General features: G+C 43.6%; 1 protein-coding gene across 1 annotated transcript in view; it reads left to right on the top strand.

Annotated features, from left to right (window-relative positions):
• gpr156 (G protein-coupled receptor 156) overlaps positions 1-20,327 on the top strand; it is a 101,695-nt gene that overhangs the window by 64,193 nt on the left and 17,175 nt on the right. The window contains exons 3-5 of the mRNA XM_086006857.1: positions 690-814; positions 6,182-6,320; positions 16,190-16,300. Of these exons, the coding sequence (XP_085862983.1) occupies positions 690-814; positions 6,182-6,320; positions 16,190-16,300 (375 nt within the window). The remainder of the gene's footprint in view (positions 1-689; positions 815-6,181; positions 6,321-16,189; positions 16,301-20,327) is intronic.

Raw genomic sequence — 20,327 nt, 5'->3', positions numbered from 1 at the left:
CATCTTGGGAATTCCTTCCCTATACTCCTCTGCCTCTATACATTCATTTTCTCCTTTAAAACCCTATTTCTTTGACCAAACTTTTGGTCACCTAACCTCTCTTTTGGTATGGTGTCCATTTGTTTCACTCATACCTCGCTGAAGCACCTTGAGATGATTCCAACATTAAAGGCATTATATAAATGCAAGTTATTGTTTCATGGTGCACAATAAATAATAGTGTAGAGTTTATAAGGGTGAACTTGTGTCACCATTAGATTGGTACAAGATGTGCACTATTGGGTAACGGAGTGATTTAATACAGTAACTGGTCTGAAATAAAGCTGGAACTGTGACCAAGACACTGAAAACAATATCATGAAATTCCTTGATAACATTGGTTAAGTTGCATTTCCCAGATAGAGTAGAGGGTCTACACCTTGGACCTGATCTGAAGTGCTTATAGAGGAAAAATGTTTAGTCCCCTTTACTGACAGCATTCCACTTGGTAAGCACAAAAAATTGCCTCAAATCCATAAACTTTTATATTAACATTTTTGATGGCGTTTGCTCAGGATAATTTTGTTATGTGACTACTTGCCAAATAAAACTGATGGGGTAATTCATCTTTAAATAATATTTGCAATAGTGAGTAAGTGCTTTTTGTGTTCAAAGTTTGCATTTAATAACCTCTATGATTCTCTTGACAGAAGATAATGTATGAAGCCAAACATATCTCCCCTGTATTACTTGGAATGATGTGCACCTTATTATCATGTGGGATTCTGCTAGCGCTCTTCTTTCTTACATTCACCATCAAATTCAAAAATAACAGGTACAATATGTAGAATAATGCATTTCTAACAGCTGTTTTGAATATGAGAACTAATTCCACCCCACCCCCCCCCCCCCCAACTCAATGGGTAAGAGAACTACTTGGCACTGAATTATATTGACAAGAAAAGACCCCGATTCAATCGCTGGTCTATGCTGAATTGGACGATTAACCTCAGCGTCCCCAGGTAAGGGAGGGGAAGAATTGGTCACCAAGTATCTATGTATCTTAAATAAAATCAGGGTCAAACGCCTGGAATTGAATGGCCCATTTTATACTGTCCATTAGTACATGTGAAGAGTGATCATTTGGGCTAGGTATCAGAGGTCTTCTGCTGCCCCCCCCATGAAACTAAACCCTAGTACGAGTTGCCACCATGAGAAGATGGGGGGAAAGGAGGAGGAAAAGTAAGAGAGAGACAGAAGTAAGGCAGAAAAAGTGGAATTGGAGACGAGCAACCGCAATAGAAATGGAGGAGGAGAAGAGGTAGGTTTGGATTTTTCCAATCAGCATTATTTTAAATATGTTAATACTGGTGTAAAAATATAGGTGATCAAAAAATCTAGACTAGAGAGAACAAATGGAAGGAGGAGAGAGATTTTATTTATTTTTTGTAAATTTACCACGCATGAGGGGCTGAGTTTTTCAATGGGACTCGGCCTGAAAAAGTTTCAGAACCACTTAATCAGATATTTTGTTCAAATTTATTATCAAGAATTCCAGTTGCTTGAATGAGCTGAATAAAAGCATTTGGGCAGGACATGTATGCGACCAGTGTCACTACCATGATTACGTGGATCGCTGCATCTATGTATATAGCTACTGACCACCACGGACATTAAACAGATTGGGCAGTCAACAAGGAAACATTGAAAATAAATTAGATCACTTCCTAGAAGCCCAGAATAATGGTAGTGCATCATATTCTACTAGTAAAATTGCATCAAGGATGTACAAAATGACAAGCAGAAAAAACAGGGTCCGACTGATTGCATGTGGCATCATTTTCTTGCAGGGAAAAGCATAGTTTAGCTATAAGCTAAAGTTCTGGGGGTCTTATTTCCTGAATAAACCCAAAATTAGCCTAATTCAATTTAGATCTAGAATTGCTGATCCTCTAACTGCTACTTTGAGTTGGCTGCTGGGTTGTGTACAATTGTGGCTTAGGGAATAAGCAGTACACCTGAAATGGAGAACTCGGTGTAGTTCAAACGTGTAGAGGTCTCGACTCAAGTTGAGTTTTATCATTGTTCTAACCCAAGAAACAATTTGTTTTTAAAGAAAAACTCTCTAGGGGTTGAAACTACTAAGTACAATAATGGAATGGAATGTTATGAGCAAAATTATATCAAATTATCTGGTTTAATGTTTAATATGCTTTAAAAATGACATGGAGAAAACCTATTTTTTTTATTTGTTCCTTTTTTTGCCCTCTTACTGCTATCTCTAATTTTCTTACCCTCCTACACCATTTGCGCATTCTTTTGATTTTATTTCTTCTTTCCAAAATCTATATGAATTGTTCATAATTAAGACCAAACCCTTCCTTTAATACATTGAAAAAAATCAACTGTGGCACAATTTTTAAAATTTGGATTGAGACTGTAAAACCCAGTACAGTCCTACCCACTTGTCTCAAACTCATTTATGTCACCAGCTTGCTTATACTGACAAAAAAGCGGGAGTCCCAGTCCCTTCTCTGCACATTAATACTAAAATCTTACATTTGAAGTTTGCTCTTAAATGACTTTTTTTTCCTAAATAAAGCAAAAACAGTAAATAAATGTACAGAAATTTAAAATTCAGAAATTGCCATTTTATTTTTATTATTGTGTCTGCTTATTTTGACAAATCGTTTGTCGACAAACTTGGAATGGTCTCCAACATGTTGACATAAGTGGGTAGGGCTATGTAAGATTGTTACTAGTTCAGAAGTAGTGACTCTAGGTTCCAAGCCATTAAAAAACTTGCATGATTATGGCTATGGACTGGATTTTCAGATAAATACAAATTATAATGCATATGTAATACTAATCATTGTATTCACAGTTTTAAACATTTGTTTTCAGGATGTGGGTGATCCTGGCAAGGCCGCATTTATTGCCCTGAGAAGGTGGTGGTGGGCAATGCTCCCTCTAATTTTTTTTTTTGGGTGCACGACCCCTTTAAGGGGCTGCGCGACCCAGTCACAGTATCGCGTGTGCGGGAAATTTACCATTAGAACAAGCTGGTCCCGGGCTGCGCAAGACCGGCAGAGCAGCCGCGCAGCTTAGAGGGAACGTTGGTGGTGGGTACCACCTTGAGTGCTGTAATAAATCAAGGCATTACGATTCAACCACATATTGTGGCACTGGAGTCGTAGGTAGGTCAGATTGTGTAGGGGTTGTCTGGTTCCATTTCCTGAAGAACATTAGTGAACTATTTGGGGGGTTTCATGGTCAAACATTAGCAGATTTATTGAATTGAATTTCACAACTTGCCATGAACTCATAACCTCTGGGTTACTAGTTCAGAACCATGACCACTGCACCACTGTAGCCTTTTTATTTTCTATTTTGCAGAACATACTCCTAGGGGTATATTTTAACTTTCACCATTGGGCAGAAAACTGGCGGTAGTGGATCAGCCACCTATTATCATAGCATCATAGAATGATATAGCACAGAAGGAGGCCTTTGAAAGAGCTAACCAGTTAGCTCCACTCCCCTGCCCTTTCCCCATAGTCCTGCAAATCTTTTCACCAAGTATTTATCCAATTCTCTTTTGAAAGTTATTATTGAATCTGCTTCCACTGCCCTTTCAGCCAGTGCACTCCAGATCATAACAACTCACTGTGTAAACATTCTTTTCCTCCTGGTGCCTCTGGTTCTTTTGCCAACTACCTTAAATCTGTGCCCTCTGGTTACCGACCCTTCTGCCACTGGAAACTGTTTCTCCTTATTTACTATCAAAACCCTTCATGATTTTGAACACCTCTATCAAATCTCCTCTTAACCTGCTCTGCTCTAAGGAGAACAACCCCAGCTTCTCTAGTCTCTCCACATAACTGAAGTCATGGTACCATTCTAGTAAATCTCTTATGCACCCATCATAAGGCCTTGACATCCTTCCTAAAGTGTGGTGCCCAGAATTGGACACAATACACCTGCTGGGGCTGAACCAGTGATTTATAAAGGTTTAGCATAACTTCCTGGCTTTTGTACTCTATGCCTCTATTTGTAAAGCCAAGGAACCCATATGCCTTTTTAACAGCCTTCTCAAGTTGTCCTGCCACCTTCAAAGACTTGTGTACGTATACCCCGTTTAAAGTTGTACTATTTTGTTTATATTGCCTCTCTTCATTCTTCCTATCAAAATGAATCACTTTACACTTCTCTGCGTTAAATTTTATCTGACGTGTCTACCCATTTCACCAGACTGTCTCTGTCCTCCTGAAGTCTGTTACTATCCTCCTCACTGTTTACTACATTTCCGAGTTTGCTGTCATCTGCAAACTTTGAAATGATGCCCTGTATACCCAAGTCCAGATCATTAATATATATCAAAAAGAGCAGTGGTTCCAACACCGACCCCTGGGGGACACCACTGCACACTTCCCTCCAGTCTGAAAAACAACTGTTCACCATACTTTCTGTCCCTCAACCAATTTTGTACCCACACAGCCACACAGCCTTTAATCCCATGGGCTTCAATTTTACTACCAAGTCTATTATGTGGCACTTTATCAAACGCCTTTGGAAAGGAAAATCCGGCAGGGTGTACAACAGGTGAATGATCCGCCACTGCCTGTTTTCCGCCCGGCAGTGACGGTTAAAATCTACCTCCTATAGTCCTTGCTTTAGACATCATATTGTATATCTGAACTCTTCCTCTATGGCTACTGTTCTATACACTGTGGGTCCTCTTTGCTGCTGTCATACTAGTGGTCATTTAGTCTGAATTTCAGGAGACCATCATCTGTGAGCTCACTCTTTGCATTTACACTATTAAATCCAACTTTCTGAACCTGGTAGCAGAATCCTAAACGGTGGGCCAAAAATCTGTGGCCCTTTGGTGAGTGTGTGCCAGAAAAGCCTCAAATTAGGCTGGTACCAGGAGCCCTGAAGCATATTTTCTACAGTTTAAAAGATCACTTTAAAGTGGGCAGCAGGGGGCACCTATATTTTTTTCCTGAGTGGTACCCCTCCCCAAAGTTCGCTACTTGCACCAGACTTCCCAGCCTCTCTACCATGGCAGGTGTCCGAGGTGCACTCTTGGCGGCCCAGTAAACTTTGCAATCAGTGGCAGAGGTCGCAGCACTTGTATCAGGATGTTTCCAGAACACCCCCACTGCACAACCGGTGGATTTTCACAGATATGTGACTCTACAACCAGTGTAAGGGAACTGGAGTCAGTAGTGTAAGCCCCGAGCTAGTTTACAGATGTTGGTGTCCCAGAAACCAACTAAGTGAGCACTAGTGTAAAGGACTAGTAAAATTTAGATTTAAGGAATGCAATGTCCTGAACCAAGTTGTGAGTTTATACTTCTAAATCATGCTCCTATAAGCTGCCAGCAGAATAATTCATAGACCCACAAAGAAAATCTGGTTCTAGGATTTGGCCTTCAGGTTAAGGAAACTAGATTTAGTAGTATAAATAGGAGGGGCCCCACTGCATTGACATGTCTCCCAGAATCCAAACTAAGTGGGCTCCAGTGTAAATGTGGCTCAAAGGTTACAGTATAGCTGGTCTGCACCAGACTCTGCATGCTTCCATATAAATATAGGTTCTCTACATATTAAAAATGTATTCTTAATGAAAATTGTCGCTATTAAAGAGCTTGTCACAGTAATACTTACAATTCTGTTTCCTCATGAAGATTTCACCTTGTGCTTTGCCCTTACTAATGATGTGTCAGCCGTGACTCTGGGTAGCACCCTCGCCTCTGAGTCAGAAGGTCGAGGGTTCAAGTCCAATTCCAGAGACTTGAGCACAAATATCTAGGCTGACGCTCCAGTGCAGTGCTGAGGGAGTGCTGCACTGTCGGAGGTGCCGTCTTTCGGATGAGACGTTAAACCGAGGCCCCGTCTGCGCTCTCAGGTGGACATAAAAGATCCTATGGCACTAATTCGAAGAAGAGGGGAGTTATCCCTGGTGTCCTGGCCAATATTTACCCTCAATCAACATCACTAAAAAATCAGATTATCTGGTCATTATCACATTGCTGTTTGTGGGAGCTTGCTGTGTGCAAACTGGCTGCCCCATTTCCTACATTACAACAATGACTATACTTCAAAAGTACTTCATTGGCTGTAAAGCGCTTTGGGACATCCTGAGGTCATGAAAGGCGCTATACAAGTCTTGTTTTACTTTTCTTATTTCTATTAGGATTGTGAAAATGTCCAGCCCAAACCTCAACATTGTAACAATTATTGGAAGTGTTTTCACTTATGTCAGTGGCTACATGTTCGGGATTGAGGAAGGAAAAACAGCTGCAGTGGAAATGTCAATCGAGCTGATCTTTCAGGTGAGGAATCCTAGGAACTATGTAGTGGTGTAGATATGATTAGTCTGAGACCCAGAACTGCCCATCAATTGGATTTGCTTGCATTTTTTGTGAATAAGTTTTATCAGTGCACAATATGAAGGGATTTATATGTGAGCAAGAAAAACATTTGCCCTAATTTAATCTGACCTGTCAGGCAGTCATAAAGCAACACTAGCAAATTTGATAACTGCTGTGCAAGTCTTCACCACGAGCGTCATCCCTCTCAATTATTTTAGCAGAGCGAGACAAATAATCTTTTATCTATGGGCCGTAAAATGAAAACAAAGAATAGAGAAACTTTCATATATCCTAGAAGATCTCGCGTGGGAGTTGGGGGATAAATTGATTTATCCTATGTGGCGTATAGTATCAGGGCTATCGATTTATGGTGATTATGTCAAATTGTGTTTATTACGAAGTATTGTGTGAGAGTTAAATATTTTAAGGCTTGAATTCTGTGCACATAATTGTACTTGATGTGTTATTTGACGAGGATTATATGTTTTAATGGAGAATATGTTGATGTAGCATATTTTGGTTGTTGGAAATAAAAATGTTTTTAAAAATGGAAATAAACGTAAACTGCAGTAAATGGTGGAGAAAAATATATAAAAATTGAAAGATGAATTTAATTCAAAATGAAATGAAATTGTGTAGTGCAAGTTGTTTATATAAGGATTTGGAATCCAGTGGGGCACATGGGAAATAAAGACCTGTGCATTCTTGAAGTTTCAACTTAATGTTCCCACAGAATAAGCACACCCACAAGCAGCAGAAGCTGCCACTATAAGGGCAAGATTAAAAATTAATGGAATAAAGCAGGGAATTTAAATTACAACGAATGGTGTTATTGGCTTTGTTTGACACTGTACAGCCACAACTGGAAAATTCAACCCTCATAAACCATTCCTAGAGTCTTACCGCACAGAAGGAGGCCATTCAGCCCATCGCGCCTGTAGCGGCTCTTTGAAAGAGCTGTCCAATTGGTCCCACTTCCCCACTCTTTCCCCATAGCCCTGCAGGTTTTTATTTTTCAAGTATATATCCGATACCCTTTTGAAAGTCACTACTGAATCTACCACCCTTTCAGGCAGCGTATTCCAGATCATCATAACTCGCCGCATAAAAAAAATTCTGCTCATCAACCCTCTGGTTCTTTTGCCAATTATCTTAAATCTGTGTCCTATGGTTATCGTCCCTCCTGCCAGTGGAAATACTTTCTCCTTATTTACTATTATCAAAACCGCTCAATTTTGAACACCTCTATTAAATCTCCCCTTATCCTGCTCTGCTCTAAGGAGAACAATCCCAGCTTCTCAAGTCCCTCATCCCTGGTATTATTCTGGTAAATCTCCCCTACACTCGCTTTAAGGCTTTGACATCCTTCCTAAAGGGTGCTGCTCAGAATTGGACACAATACACAAGCAGAGGCCTAACCAGTGATTTATAAAAACATTAGCACAAGTTCCTTTATTTGTACTGTGTGCCTCTATTTATAAAGCCAAGGATCCTGTATGATTTTTAATTGATTTTATCAACTTGTCCTGCCATCTTCAAAGATTTGTTTATGTAAACTCCCAGGTTTCTCTGCTCCTGCAACCCCTTTAAGATTGTACCATTTAGTTTATATTCCTTCTCCTCATTCTTCCTTCCAAAATGCATCATATAACAGGTCTCTACATTAAATTTCATCAGCCATGTGTCTGCCCATTTCACCTTGGGTGAAAGGTTACTGATAAACGCTGCAGGACAGCTTATCCACAGAACACAAAACCAGCAATCAGCCCCAGTCATAGAGCAGGGAGTGGAATATCATTTTAAAAGCAATAGAGCAGTGGGCACTAGCAAATTAATCAGTTCATAGATCACCAAGCAGCAGGGAATTAATAGAGCACCAGTCACTAGTAATTAATACATACAGAGAGTAGTGGGCACCATCAAAATAATAATAGAGAACCACAAATTAATAAATGAATGGAGCAGTGGGAATACCAGCTTATTAATAAATTTGTACGGTGGAAGGCACTAAATAGCAAAGCAGGAACCAGGTCCCAAGGCCAAAAAGTATGGAGCAGGGCTGCATTTTAAAATATTTGAATGGGGAGCACAGCAATATGAGCAGGAACACTACAGCAGGGAATGAATCGCAGTGGACAGGGGGAACATGGCAGCTGAGCACGGCCTGCAGCATGGCAACTTGAGCAGGTATTTAGGCATAAAAGATGCAGGAATCAAGCAGAAGAGGACAGTATTTGTGCCTCAAGGCCCAATTTGAGCAGATATTGTTGTGCCTGGAAGTGGGAGTATTTTTGCTGGGGAGAATCGGGAGCAGGCAGGCAAGGACAGCATACTCAGGAAAAGCTGGGCATGTTTTGCTGGGAACAACAGGTAGTGTTCAGGACAGCATCAGGTCCAATTTGAAATGACATTTTCAGAGCCGGCACTTTTAACGGGAACAGTGGGGAGTGGGTGGGCTTCCCCCAAGAATGAATTTGAGCTGGCATTTTCAGGGTTGGAAGCAGGGCATTTTAGGCCAGGAAGCGCAGGTGGGTAGAGTGACAAACCCCTAGGTTTGATCAGACATTTTGACATTTTGGGGCTGTAAGTTGGGCATTTAAAAATTTTTGAGCAGTGATTTTAAAACGGTTATACAATAGTTTTTACAATTGGTTTGTAGTGTAGTTTCTGAAGTGATTGGTAGCCCCAGGTGCTCTGCCCAGTGGATTACATTTTCAGATTTGTCATTGGCTAGTGCAACATCGCCACCTCGTGGCCAGAGAACTGCAGCTACAGCATCACTGAATGCTGACATGGATTTTCCATTATCAAATGTTGGCCTGTTGCTATGGATTATTTTCCATCACAAATGATTACATAAAAAGTGACAAGAGTTGTGACAACAGGTTTGTGGCCTGAAAGTGCATACCACATAGCAAGACTTTTAATTTATAGATTATCGAGGTTTCTGAATAAGGGAATGGGGGTTTTGAAAAAGTGAAATAAGTTAGCCTATTTGTGTGTATGTAATTAATATACTAGTGGTTCTCATTGCATTGACCTATGTTAATTCAGAATTCTGTCTTGTCTCTTATCTCAATGTTGCTGTTTTTAACTCTACTTTTTTTCAGTCTCTTCATCGTCTGCTTCTGTCTCTCATTTTCCTTTCCTAGTGGATGGTGGGAAAGGATGGGGCTACACAGGGCTGCAACCATTGCTGCCAGTCTTTTTTTCTCCTCCCCTCCCACATCCCCGCCCCAGCATCTGCTGTTCATTCCTATGCCTCTCCTAATTTCCACTGTTTCCCTCCCATGATCTCATCTTCACTCATTTCTCTACCTTTTGCATTGCCATTTTTCTTCTACCCCCACCTTCCATTCTTCTCTCTGTACTCTTTCTATTCCTTCCCATATTTTTGCCAGCTCCTCCAACAATTCCATGTCTCCTACCTGCTTGCTTCACCTCTTCCCATTTTTTTCTGTCCAATCATAACCACTTTCCCCACCCGCTTTGTTCTCAACAGCTTCCCCCATTTCCCACTCAGCTAAATCTATCTCCCTTTCCCACATCTTCCACCTTCCACCCCAACCACCATTCCTATCATCCCCACCAGCATCACCTCAAAATTTTTGGAAAGCCTCCATTTCCCACGGCCAATACTTAATTTTCACTGGTTTCCCAGCACCAAACTGGAAAACTGGCTGCTTAGTTTTCAAAGCAATGGGAGGCATTCAAGGAGGAGATGGTGAGGGTTCAGTGCAAATACGTTCCACAAAGAACGTTCCAGGAGCATACAAGATAGGATAAGACAAAAAAGGGAAGCTTGAGTCAGATACCAAGAGCTCAATACTGCAGAAAGCCTAGAGGAGTATAGAAAGTGCAGGGGTGAAATTAAAAAGGAAATTAGGAAAGCAAAGAGGGCATGAAAAAATATTGGCAAGTAAAATCAAGGAAAACCCAAAAATGTTTTCAAAATACATAAAGAGCAAGAGGATAACTAAAGAAAGAGTAGGGCCTATTAGAGGCAGAAGACGTGGGTATGGTTCTTAATGAATATTTTGCGTCTTCACAAAAGAGAGGGACGATGCAGGCATAGTAGTTAAGGAGGAGGTGTGTGAAATATTAGATGGGATAAACATAGTGAGAGAAGAAATATTAAGGGGTTTAGCATCTTTGAAAGTCGATAGATTGCCAAGCCCGGATGAATTGTATCCCAGGCTGTTAAGGGAAGCAAGGGAGGAAATAACGGAGGCTCTGACCATCATTTTCCAATCCTCTCTGGCTACAGGCATGGTGCCGGAGTACTGTTGATGTTGTACCGTTGTTTAAATGTTGTACCGTTGTTTAAAATGGGAGTAAGAGATAGACCAAGTAATTACAGGCCAGTCAGCCTAAACTCAGTGGTGGGAAAATTATTGGAAAAAATTCTGCTGGACAGTATTGATCATCATTTAGAAAGGCACGGATTAATCAAGGACGGTCAGCATGGATTTGTTAAGGGGATGTTGTGTCTGACTAACCTGATTGAATTTTTTGAGGAGGTAACAAGTAGTGTCGATGTGGGTAGTGCGTTTGATGTAGTCTACATGGATTTTACAAAGGCTTTTGACAAGGTCCCACATGGCAGTCTGGTTAGAAAAGTAAAAGCCCATGGGATCCAAGGGAAAGTGGCAAGTTAACAAATTAGCTCAGTGGCAGGAAGCAAAGGGCAATGGTCGACAGATGTTTCTGTGACTGGAAGACTGTTTCCAGTGAGGTTCTACAGGGCTCAGTATTAGGTCCCTTGCTTTCGTGGTATATATCAATGATTTAGACTTCAATGTAGGGGACATGATTAAGAAGTTTGCAGATGTTACAAAAATTGGCCATGTGGTTGATGGTGAGGAAGAAAGCTGCAGACTCCAGGAAGATATCAATGGACTGGTCAAGTGGGCAGAAAAGTGGCAAATGGAATTCAATCCGGAGAAGTGTGAGGTAATGCATTTGTGCAGGGAAAACAAGGTAAGCGAATACACAATTACTGGTAGGATACTGAGAAGTGTAGAAGAACAGAGGGACCTTGGAGTGCATGTCCACAGATCCCTAAAGGTAGCAGGACAGGTAGATAAGGCGGTTGAGAAGGCATACGGGGTACTTCCCTTTATTAGTTGAGGCGTAGAATATAAGAGCAGGGAGGTTATGCTAGAACTGTATAAAATACTAGAACTGCATAAAACACCATTTAGGCCACAGCTAGAGTACTGCGTACAGTTCTGGTCACCACATTATAGGAAGGATGTGATCGCACTAGAGATGGTGCAGAGGAGATTAACGAGGTCCCCTCCTATTTCTCATCTACGTGCTGCCCCTTGGCGACATCATCGGAAAACACAGCGCCAGTTTCCACATGTACGCTGATGACACCCAACTCTACCTCACCACCACTTCTCTCGACCCCTTCACGGTCTCTAAATTGTCAAACTGCTTGTCTGACATCCAGTTCTGGATGAGCAGAAATTTTCTCCAATTAAATATTGGAAAGACTGAAGCCGTTGTTTTCGGTCCCCACCACAAACTCCGTTCCCTCGCCACTGACTCCATCCCTCTCCCTAACATCTGTCTAAGGCTGAACTACACTGTTCGCAACCTTGGTGTCATATTTGACCCTGAAATGAGCTTCCGACCACATATCCATGGCATAACTAAGACCGCCTATTTCCACCTCTGTAACATTGCCCATCTCTGCCCTTGCCTCAGCTCATCCGCTGCTGAAACCCTCATCCATGCCTTTGTTACCTCTAGACTTGACTATTCCAACGCACTCCTGGCTGGCCTCCCACATTCCACCCTACGTAAACTTGAGGTCATCCAAAACTCGGCTGCCCATGTCCTAACTAGCACCAAGTCCTGTTCACCCATCACCCCTGTGCTCGCTGAGCTACATTGGCCCTCGGTTAAGCAACACCTCGATTTCAAAATTCTCATCCTTGTTTTCAAATCCCTCCATAGCCTCGCCCCTCCCTATCTCTGTAATCTCCTTCAGTCCCACAACCCCTCCCCCCCACGATATCTGCGCTCCTCTAATTCTGCCCTCTTGAGCATCCCTGATTATAATCACTCAACCATTGGTGGCCGTGCCTTCTGTTGCCTAGGCCCTAAGCTCTGGAAATCCCTGCCCAGACCCCTCCGCCTCGCTACCTCTCTTTCCTCCTTTAAGACACTCCTTAAAACCTACCTCTTTGACCAAGCTTTTGGTCACCTGCCCAAATTTCTCCTTATGTGGCTTGGTGTCAATTTTTTTGTCTTATAATACTCCTGTGAAGCACCTTGGGACATTTTACAACATTAAAGGCGCTATATAAATACAAGTTGTTGTTGTTGTTGCCAGGACTGGTGAATTTCAGCTATGATGAAAGATTGGATAGTCTGGGGTTGTTTTCTTGGGAACAGAGGAGGCTGAGGGGAGATTTAATTGAGTTGTATAAAATTATGAGGGGCCTAGATAGAGTGGATAGGAAGGACCTATTTCCCTTAGCAGAGAGGTCAATAACCAGGGGGCATAGGTTTAAAGTAATTGGTAGAAGGATTAGAGGGAATTTGAGAGAAATTTTGTTCACCCAGAGGGTGGTGAGCATCTGGAACTCACTGCCTGAAAGGGTGGTAGAGGAAGAAACCCTCACCGCATTTAAAAAGTGCTTGGAGTATTGTGGCCTACAAGGCAATGGATCAAGAGCTGGAAAGTGGGATTAGGCTGGATAGCTCTTTGTCGGCCTGCACGGTCACAATGGGCCAAATGGCCTCCTTTTGTGCTGTAAATTTCTCTGATTCTATGTTACTTTTACCCTATAGTGTATTACCTTATATTTGCTAACTCTGCTACAGGATATACACAGCCTAGGGAGACCAAGGACAAAATAAGCAGATTTCTGTGGGGGGTTTGTCACTGGGATCCTTTTTATTTTTCAAACTTTTTTTTATTCGTTCCTGGGATGTGGGCGTCACTGGCAAGGCCAACATTTATTGCCCGTCCCTAATTGCCCTCGAGAAGGTGGTGGTGAGTCGCCTTCTTGAACCGCTGCAGTATTGTTTTTTGTAGCGGTTGTGTACAACTGAGTGGCTTGGCATTTCAGAGTCTGGGTCTGGAGTCCCATATAGGCCAGACCAGATAGATTTCCTTCCCTAAAGGATATTAGTGAACCAGATGCGTTTTTATGACAATCCGGTAGTTTCATAGAAACATAGAAGATAGGAGCAGGAGTAGGCCATTCGGCACCTCGAGCCTGCTCCGCCATTCAATGCGATCATGGCTGATCATCCAAACTCAGTACCCTGTCCCTGCCTTCTCCCCATATCCCTTGATCCCTTAAGAAATATATCTAACTCATTCTTGAATATATTTAATGAATTGGCCTCAACTGCCTTCTGTGGTAGAGAATTCCACAGGTTCACCACAATCTGGGTGAAGAAATTCCTCCTCATCTCTGTCCTAAATGGCTTACCCCTTATCTTTAGACTGTGACCCCTGGTTCTGGACTCCCCCGCCATCGGGAACATCCTTCCTGCATCTAGTCTGTCCAGTCCTGTTAGAATTTTATAAGTTTCAATGAGATCCCCTCTCATTCTTCTAAACTCCAGTGAGTATAAGCCCAATCGACCCAATCTCTCCTCATACGTCATTCCTGCCATCCCAGGTATCAGTCTGGTGAATCTTCGCTGCACTCCCTCCATGGCAAGAACATCCTTCCTCAGATAAGGCGACCAAAGCTGCACACAATACTCAAGGTGTGGTCTCACCAAGGCCCTCTACAACTGCAGCAAGACATCCTTGTTCCTGTACTCGAACCCTCTCGCTACGAAGGCCTACATACCATTTGCCTTCTTAACCGTCTGCTGCACCTGCATGCTTACCTTCAGCGACTGGTACACAAGAACACCCAGATCTCGTTGCACTTCCCGTTCTCCCAATCTATTGCCGTTCAGATAATAATCTGCCTTCCTCTTTTTGCCACCAAAGTGGATAACCTTGCATTTATCCACATTATACTGCATTTGCCATGCATCTGACCAATCACCCAACCTGTCCAAATCATAATGGAGTTTCTCAGCATCCTCCTCACAGCACACACGCCCACCCAGCTTTGTGTCGTCTGCAAACTTGGAGCTATTACATCTATATTGTGAATAGCTGGGGTCCTAGGACCGATCCCTGTGGTACCCCACTAGTCACTGCTTGCCACTCGGAAAAAGACCCGTTTATTCCAACTCTTTGCTTCCTGTCTGCCAACCAGTTCTCTATCCAAGTCAGTACCTTGCCCCCAATCCTATGTGCCTTAACTTTACACGCTAATCTCTTATGCGGGACCTTATCAAAAGCCTTCTGAAAGTCCAAATACACCACATCCACTGGTTCTCCCTTATCTATTCTACCAGTTACATCCTCAAAAAATTCCAGTAGATTAGTCAAGCATGATTTACCTTTTGTAAATTCATGTTGACTTTGTCCGATCCTGTCACTGTTTTCCAAGTGCTCTGCTATTACATCTTTTATAATGGACTCTAGCATTTTCCCCACTACCGATCTATAATTCCCCATTTTCTCTCTACCACCTTTTTTGAATAGTGGGGTAACATTAGCTACCCTCCAATCCATGGGAACTGTTCCAGAGCCTATAGAATTTTGGAAGATGACCAGCAATGCATCTACTATTTCTAGGGCCACTTCCTTAAGTACCCTAGGATGTAGATTATCAGGCCCTGGGGATTTATCAGCCTTCAATCCCATCAATTTCCCTAACACCATTTCCCTACAAATACTGATTTCATTCAGTTCCTCCCTCTCATTAGACCCTATGTCCCCCGACATCTCTGGGAGGTTATTTATATCCTCCTTTGTGAAGACAGAACCAAAGTATGTATTTAATTGGTCTGCCATTTCTTTGTTCCCCATTATAAATTCCCCTGATTCTGACTGCAAGGGACCTACACATGGACACTATTACTGCTACTAGCTTTTTATTCCAGATTTATTTAATTAACTGAATTTAAATTCCCCAGTTGCTGTGGTGGGATTTGAACTCACATACCCTGGAACATGAAGTTCAGGCCTCTGTCCAGTGACATAACCACTATGCTACCGTTCCCATAAACTGCTTAACAAGTTCATTGGAGGTGTAGTCCAGCCCAGAATTTGAAAACAAAATCCTGCATAAAAGCTTGATGACATTGTAGTGTTGTTGTCTGTGGGATGAGTATATCTGAATGCAATTATAAAACATGAGGCAGAATATTTGGGAGATCAGTAGCTCTGGGTCTGCAATTCTATTTAAACATGCTTTGAATACAATTGTTGGATTTTTAGGAATGCTGTTGAAAATCTAGGCTAATGCATAACTAGGAGGCTTTTACAAGACGGTAAACATGGCCAAGAGGCTTTGATTTGGTCATCTGATGTAAATCCAGAGATTTTGGCACTCTTAATCCCCATATTACCTGTCATTCTTTATAGTAAATATAGTTTTGACTTTTTATTCATAAAGATTGTAAATCCCTGGTGACTTGAAAACCACTTTAAAAATCTTGTGAAGTAACTGACATCAGCCAGTGCATGTTACAAGCACTTGAGATACCCAAGCACATGGTATTAATTATGTGATCTGTGCCAATGAAGTAATGTTTTGCATTGAAAATAATGGATTATTTCTACTTATCTATAATTATTTTTCTTTCAGCTGTCCAACATTCCTGAAAAGGTAGTTGAGAGATTAAAACATTTACTTCAGATCTCTGTGGCCATGCATTCAAGTGGTTGTAGAGTTGCCAGTGTTAGTTTCAGTATATTTTGTGTAATCACAAACCTTCATTTTAAATTACAGATTCGCATATGGATGCTGTGCATAGGAACCTCACTGATATTTGGACCCATATTAGGAAAGACATGGCGACTGTACAAAGTTTTCACTCACCGTGTCCCAGAGAAGAGAGTGGTAAGCAACCAAGTGAACCTCCATCACCCTTGCCTCACCCAACCTCTCTCCACTTACGTGAACTTTACAAGGTGGCAAGCTCAGAAGAAGGGGAATCAAACAGTTTAGACTTAATGGCCTAGAAATTCGATTTAAGCCGGAAAACGGGCCGTGCCACTGCGGACCAAGGTTAACGGCCTCCCGTAAAAAGAGCGCAGGCAACACCGGTATTTTGGTGCTGCCTGCTGATTTAAATGAGCGCAGCGTAGAAACTCCCCTGCAATGCGCTTTTTCAGGCGGTAAAATCGGCAGGAGACTGAAGGTTGGGCCTATCTATCTGTGCAGCGTTCTCAGGAAATCGCGGTTTCTTAATGAACTGCAATGTTTTCAGTTATGTTTCTCGGTTGACCGAGAGGGTATGCAAGATAAATGAAAGCGTAAAACTAGACTAATCAACCATATTTTAAAGTATGCAACCAATATTTCCGATTCAACTCCCTGGAATACAATAAAGCAACGTATTCTTTTAATACATATACATAGTGAATAAGCTTTGTTATTATAGAGGTTTTTCACTTGCAAGTCTTTTTAGGAGTATATCTCTCTAGAAAGTACCCGGATAAGCATTTTGAAAGGGCAATGGTGTACTGGAATTGAGAGATTTGTTTGCAATTCTGGATGTCCGAGCTGGCACAGGTGATCCACGATTCCTCCCTGAATAGACCAGGAGATGTGAAAAGCTTACTGGATATCCTGAATACCAGAATATCAATACGAGCAAATGCAAATATATAAATTACTTCAGAAACAGGAAAAAGTTGTTGGCTCTCCCTTATAAACAAACACCTGTTACTTCAGAGGAACAGGATGCATATTCAATATGGACATTTGAACAAAAACAGTAAACATTTACAAAGCACAAATATTTAATTCCTAGTTTACTGGCACAACTGCAAGCGACTGTAATGGATCAAGCCTTTCGATGCAGTACTATTTTTGTAACCATATGTTGTTCTGTACACATTACGTGCCACGGCTCACTGACCTGCTCTGGTGGCGTACTGGCATCTAACATGTACAGGACAGGCATTCAATCTGCTAATGTATTTCTGCAGCAATCACCATGAGCCATCTCACTGGATTGGACATACTCTGCAGCGTTATTGAAGACTTTAGACCTCCGCTGCTTTCTCCAGCTCTGTGTGCTGGCAACAGCTGCACGCACGGGCGTGCTTTGGAGACGGTGGTAAGAGGAGTGGAGACGTCCAAAATCGCTGAGCGTGCATCAGTTCACCGTTGCACACTGATTGACGTCACGCTCCTGGTCATTAAAATATTTGTGGTGAGCGCAGGCAATGGTAGCGCTGCCAACTCGCCCAATATGGCGCCGGAAGTGGGTGGAAACGAGGCAGCCGCCATTCTTTCTTCAAAACCAGCCTTAACGGCCGGCAGTAAAGGTTCCAATTTCTAGGCCAATGACTTTATATATAACAGACATTGGAGATGGATAGTGTACCCCAAGGGCAGGTGCCAAATGCCACCTTAATTTTGTCCCATTCTATCTGGTTCACTGATGGACTTGTTTGCTTTCAAAATTTAACTTTTAAAAAAAATCTAATTAGAATGAGGAAATAAACTGCCTGTATTTTTTTCTCTGTCTCTGTTTCATGTCATGAATTAGAACCTGTCACCAGTGTACATGATTAGTATTGACCTTTTCTGTCAACAAAACACAGGTAAAGATAATTCAAAATTCAACTGATGTAATTTAAAAAATCAAACTATTAAATGCAAACCTTTCCCCCACTCCTTCAGATTACTGCACTTAAAAAATTTAGAGACCACAGAAAAGCTTCAACAGGTATATAATCAGAAGACTTGTCATTTTATTCTCCATCACTCTTGCTCACAGATTTTTATTTAAGATAAAACACTCACTACAAATTTTACCTCGGTAAAACTGTCTGGCCTAGAAATTCAGTATCGCCACGTTTGGGGCGTTATAGTTGAGCGGGCACAAAATTTAGCGCCCAGCACAAATTATCGCCACCTTCAGCTAAATTGACCTGCTTCGCCCCAAGAGGTGCTTGGAGCGCTAAAGCAGGTGCTGCACAACTGTCCTAAGGTGCTAAGCCGGAGAAGCGAGGCGCAGGTGCGGCCAGTTAGCGATTGCAGGCAGACACGCTGGCGCCGGTCAGCTCTTAAAGGGGAGGGTCGATCTTGGATTGCAGCCACACCCTGCACATCGGAGCCCTGATTCTCGGCCTGGACAGACCTGCTGCCACATTCTAACGCCTAAGACCATGGAGAGGGCCAGGGAGCGAGCGCAGTGGTTCAGTGAGGGGGCCCTGCAGGTTCTGGTTGGCACAGTGGAGCGCAGGCGATCTATCCTGTTTCCGGACAGTGGCAGGATGCCGCTGCCCACCGACTACCACAAAGCTTGGAGGGAGGTGGCTCACAGAGTGACCTCCAGCAGCATGGTGCCTAGGACCCCTGTGCAATGCAGGAAGAAGTTCAACGACCTCACTCGGGTCGTCAGGGTGAGTACCCTTTTCAGTATCCTCTTCATCCCTGCATGTGCATCTCACTTTATGGCCAAAGGGTCCTGAAAGCCCCAATGCCCAGCCCTCATCCAATACCTATGGGCCTTTCATGAAACTCACACGCACATTCAGCACTTTACACACTGTAAGGGCTATTCCACCATGGGAGGCAGTGCAGCCAAGATCAGGGCTTCACACTGTAAGGGCTATTCCACCATGGGAGGCAGTGCAGCCAAGATCAGGGCTTCACACTGTAAGGGCTGTTCCACCATGGGAGGCAGTGCAGCCAAGATCAGGGCTTCACACTGTACTCAGAGCCCGTCCTTTCTCTTGCAGGGCAAGCTGGCCCATAACAGGAGGCAGCAGCAACGGACCGGGGGAGGCTGGCCTCACCTTAAAGACCTCAGCGATCTGGAGCAGCGAGTCCAGCGCATTATGGCAGGCCGGATGATTGGCCACATCGAAACTGGAGATGCCGACCCCGTTCTGGACAGCAATGGCAAGGTCATCACCTTTTGACCTCTCTCCTTCCACTTGTGCCTCACACCAGCATCCTTTGCCACTATCGAACCAATACAGTGCATTGCAGCACTCATGCCTCCCTCGCTGCCGCCCTGTCCTCATGCTAAAGCAACTCTTGTACCTCCCTGCTTTCAGATGGTGAATCGCCAGGTGAGGAGGCGGGTCCGCAAGCTGCCACTGTGAGTGATTCTGAAGGCGAGGAGGAGGAGACAGCTGGACCATCAGTGCTACCCTCAGCCGAGGCAGCCCATAGCCATAATGGGGACACATCTTCCCTAGGGGGGAGCAGGGGAGAAGGGTCTGAGGAGGGTGAAGCTCTGGGGTCCAGCGGGCTGCAGCAACGCGGGGGGGGCGGTTAGGGAGGCTCGGTGGCCTTCTCCCTGGAGGGAGAGTCTGGCCTCCAGTCGTGCTACAGTGAGCGCAGAAGAGGTGCGGCTCCTCGCTGAAATGGGCGCCCAGGCGGAGCAGAGGCACACTGAGCTCATGGCTGCAGTGGCAATGATGCCCGAATCCATTGAGTCACTGGCAAGGAGTGTCCAGGACTTCGGTGCAGCACAGGCAAGGAGTCTGCAGGACTTCGGTGCAGCACTGGCAAGGAGTCTGCAGGACTTCGGTGCAGCACAGGCGGCTTCCACGCAAGTGCTTAGTGGTGCAATGCAGTCAGTGGCTGGTCTGATGCAGACACAGATTGAGGCCACACGAGCACTGACTGCTGCCACCCTCGCTGCATCGGGCACAAATCGCCAGGGCCCTCGCTGCGCCGCAGAAGGCCAGCAGTCTGTGCTTCAGCAGATTGCTCCGCATGCTGCAGTGCTGCCCCGTGGGAGTGCCAGTGTGTCGTCCGACCAGGGACTGCCTGTCCTCTGTCAGGATGGCAGCATTCCTGCTGCCAACACTGTCACTTCTCCACTGCAGCTGCCACCACCCGTAGGACAGACTGCTGCCGCCCATGCAGAGTTGGAGCAGTCAGCAGCCGGGCCCTC

This window comes from Somniosus microcephalus, chromosome 14 (genome assembly GCF_052327205.1).
Source record: "Somniosus microcephalus isolate GS21.2 chromosome 14, FLI_Smic_1.0, whole genome shotgun sequence".
Taxonomy (NCBI): Eukaryota; Metazoa; Chordata; class Chondrichthyes; order Squaliformes; family Somniosidae; genus Somniosus; species Somniosus microcephalus.
Note: the sequence above shows the minus strand (reverse complement) of the source record. Positions and strands in the feature narration are given on the sequence as shown.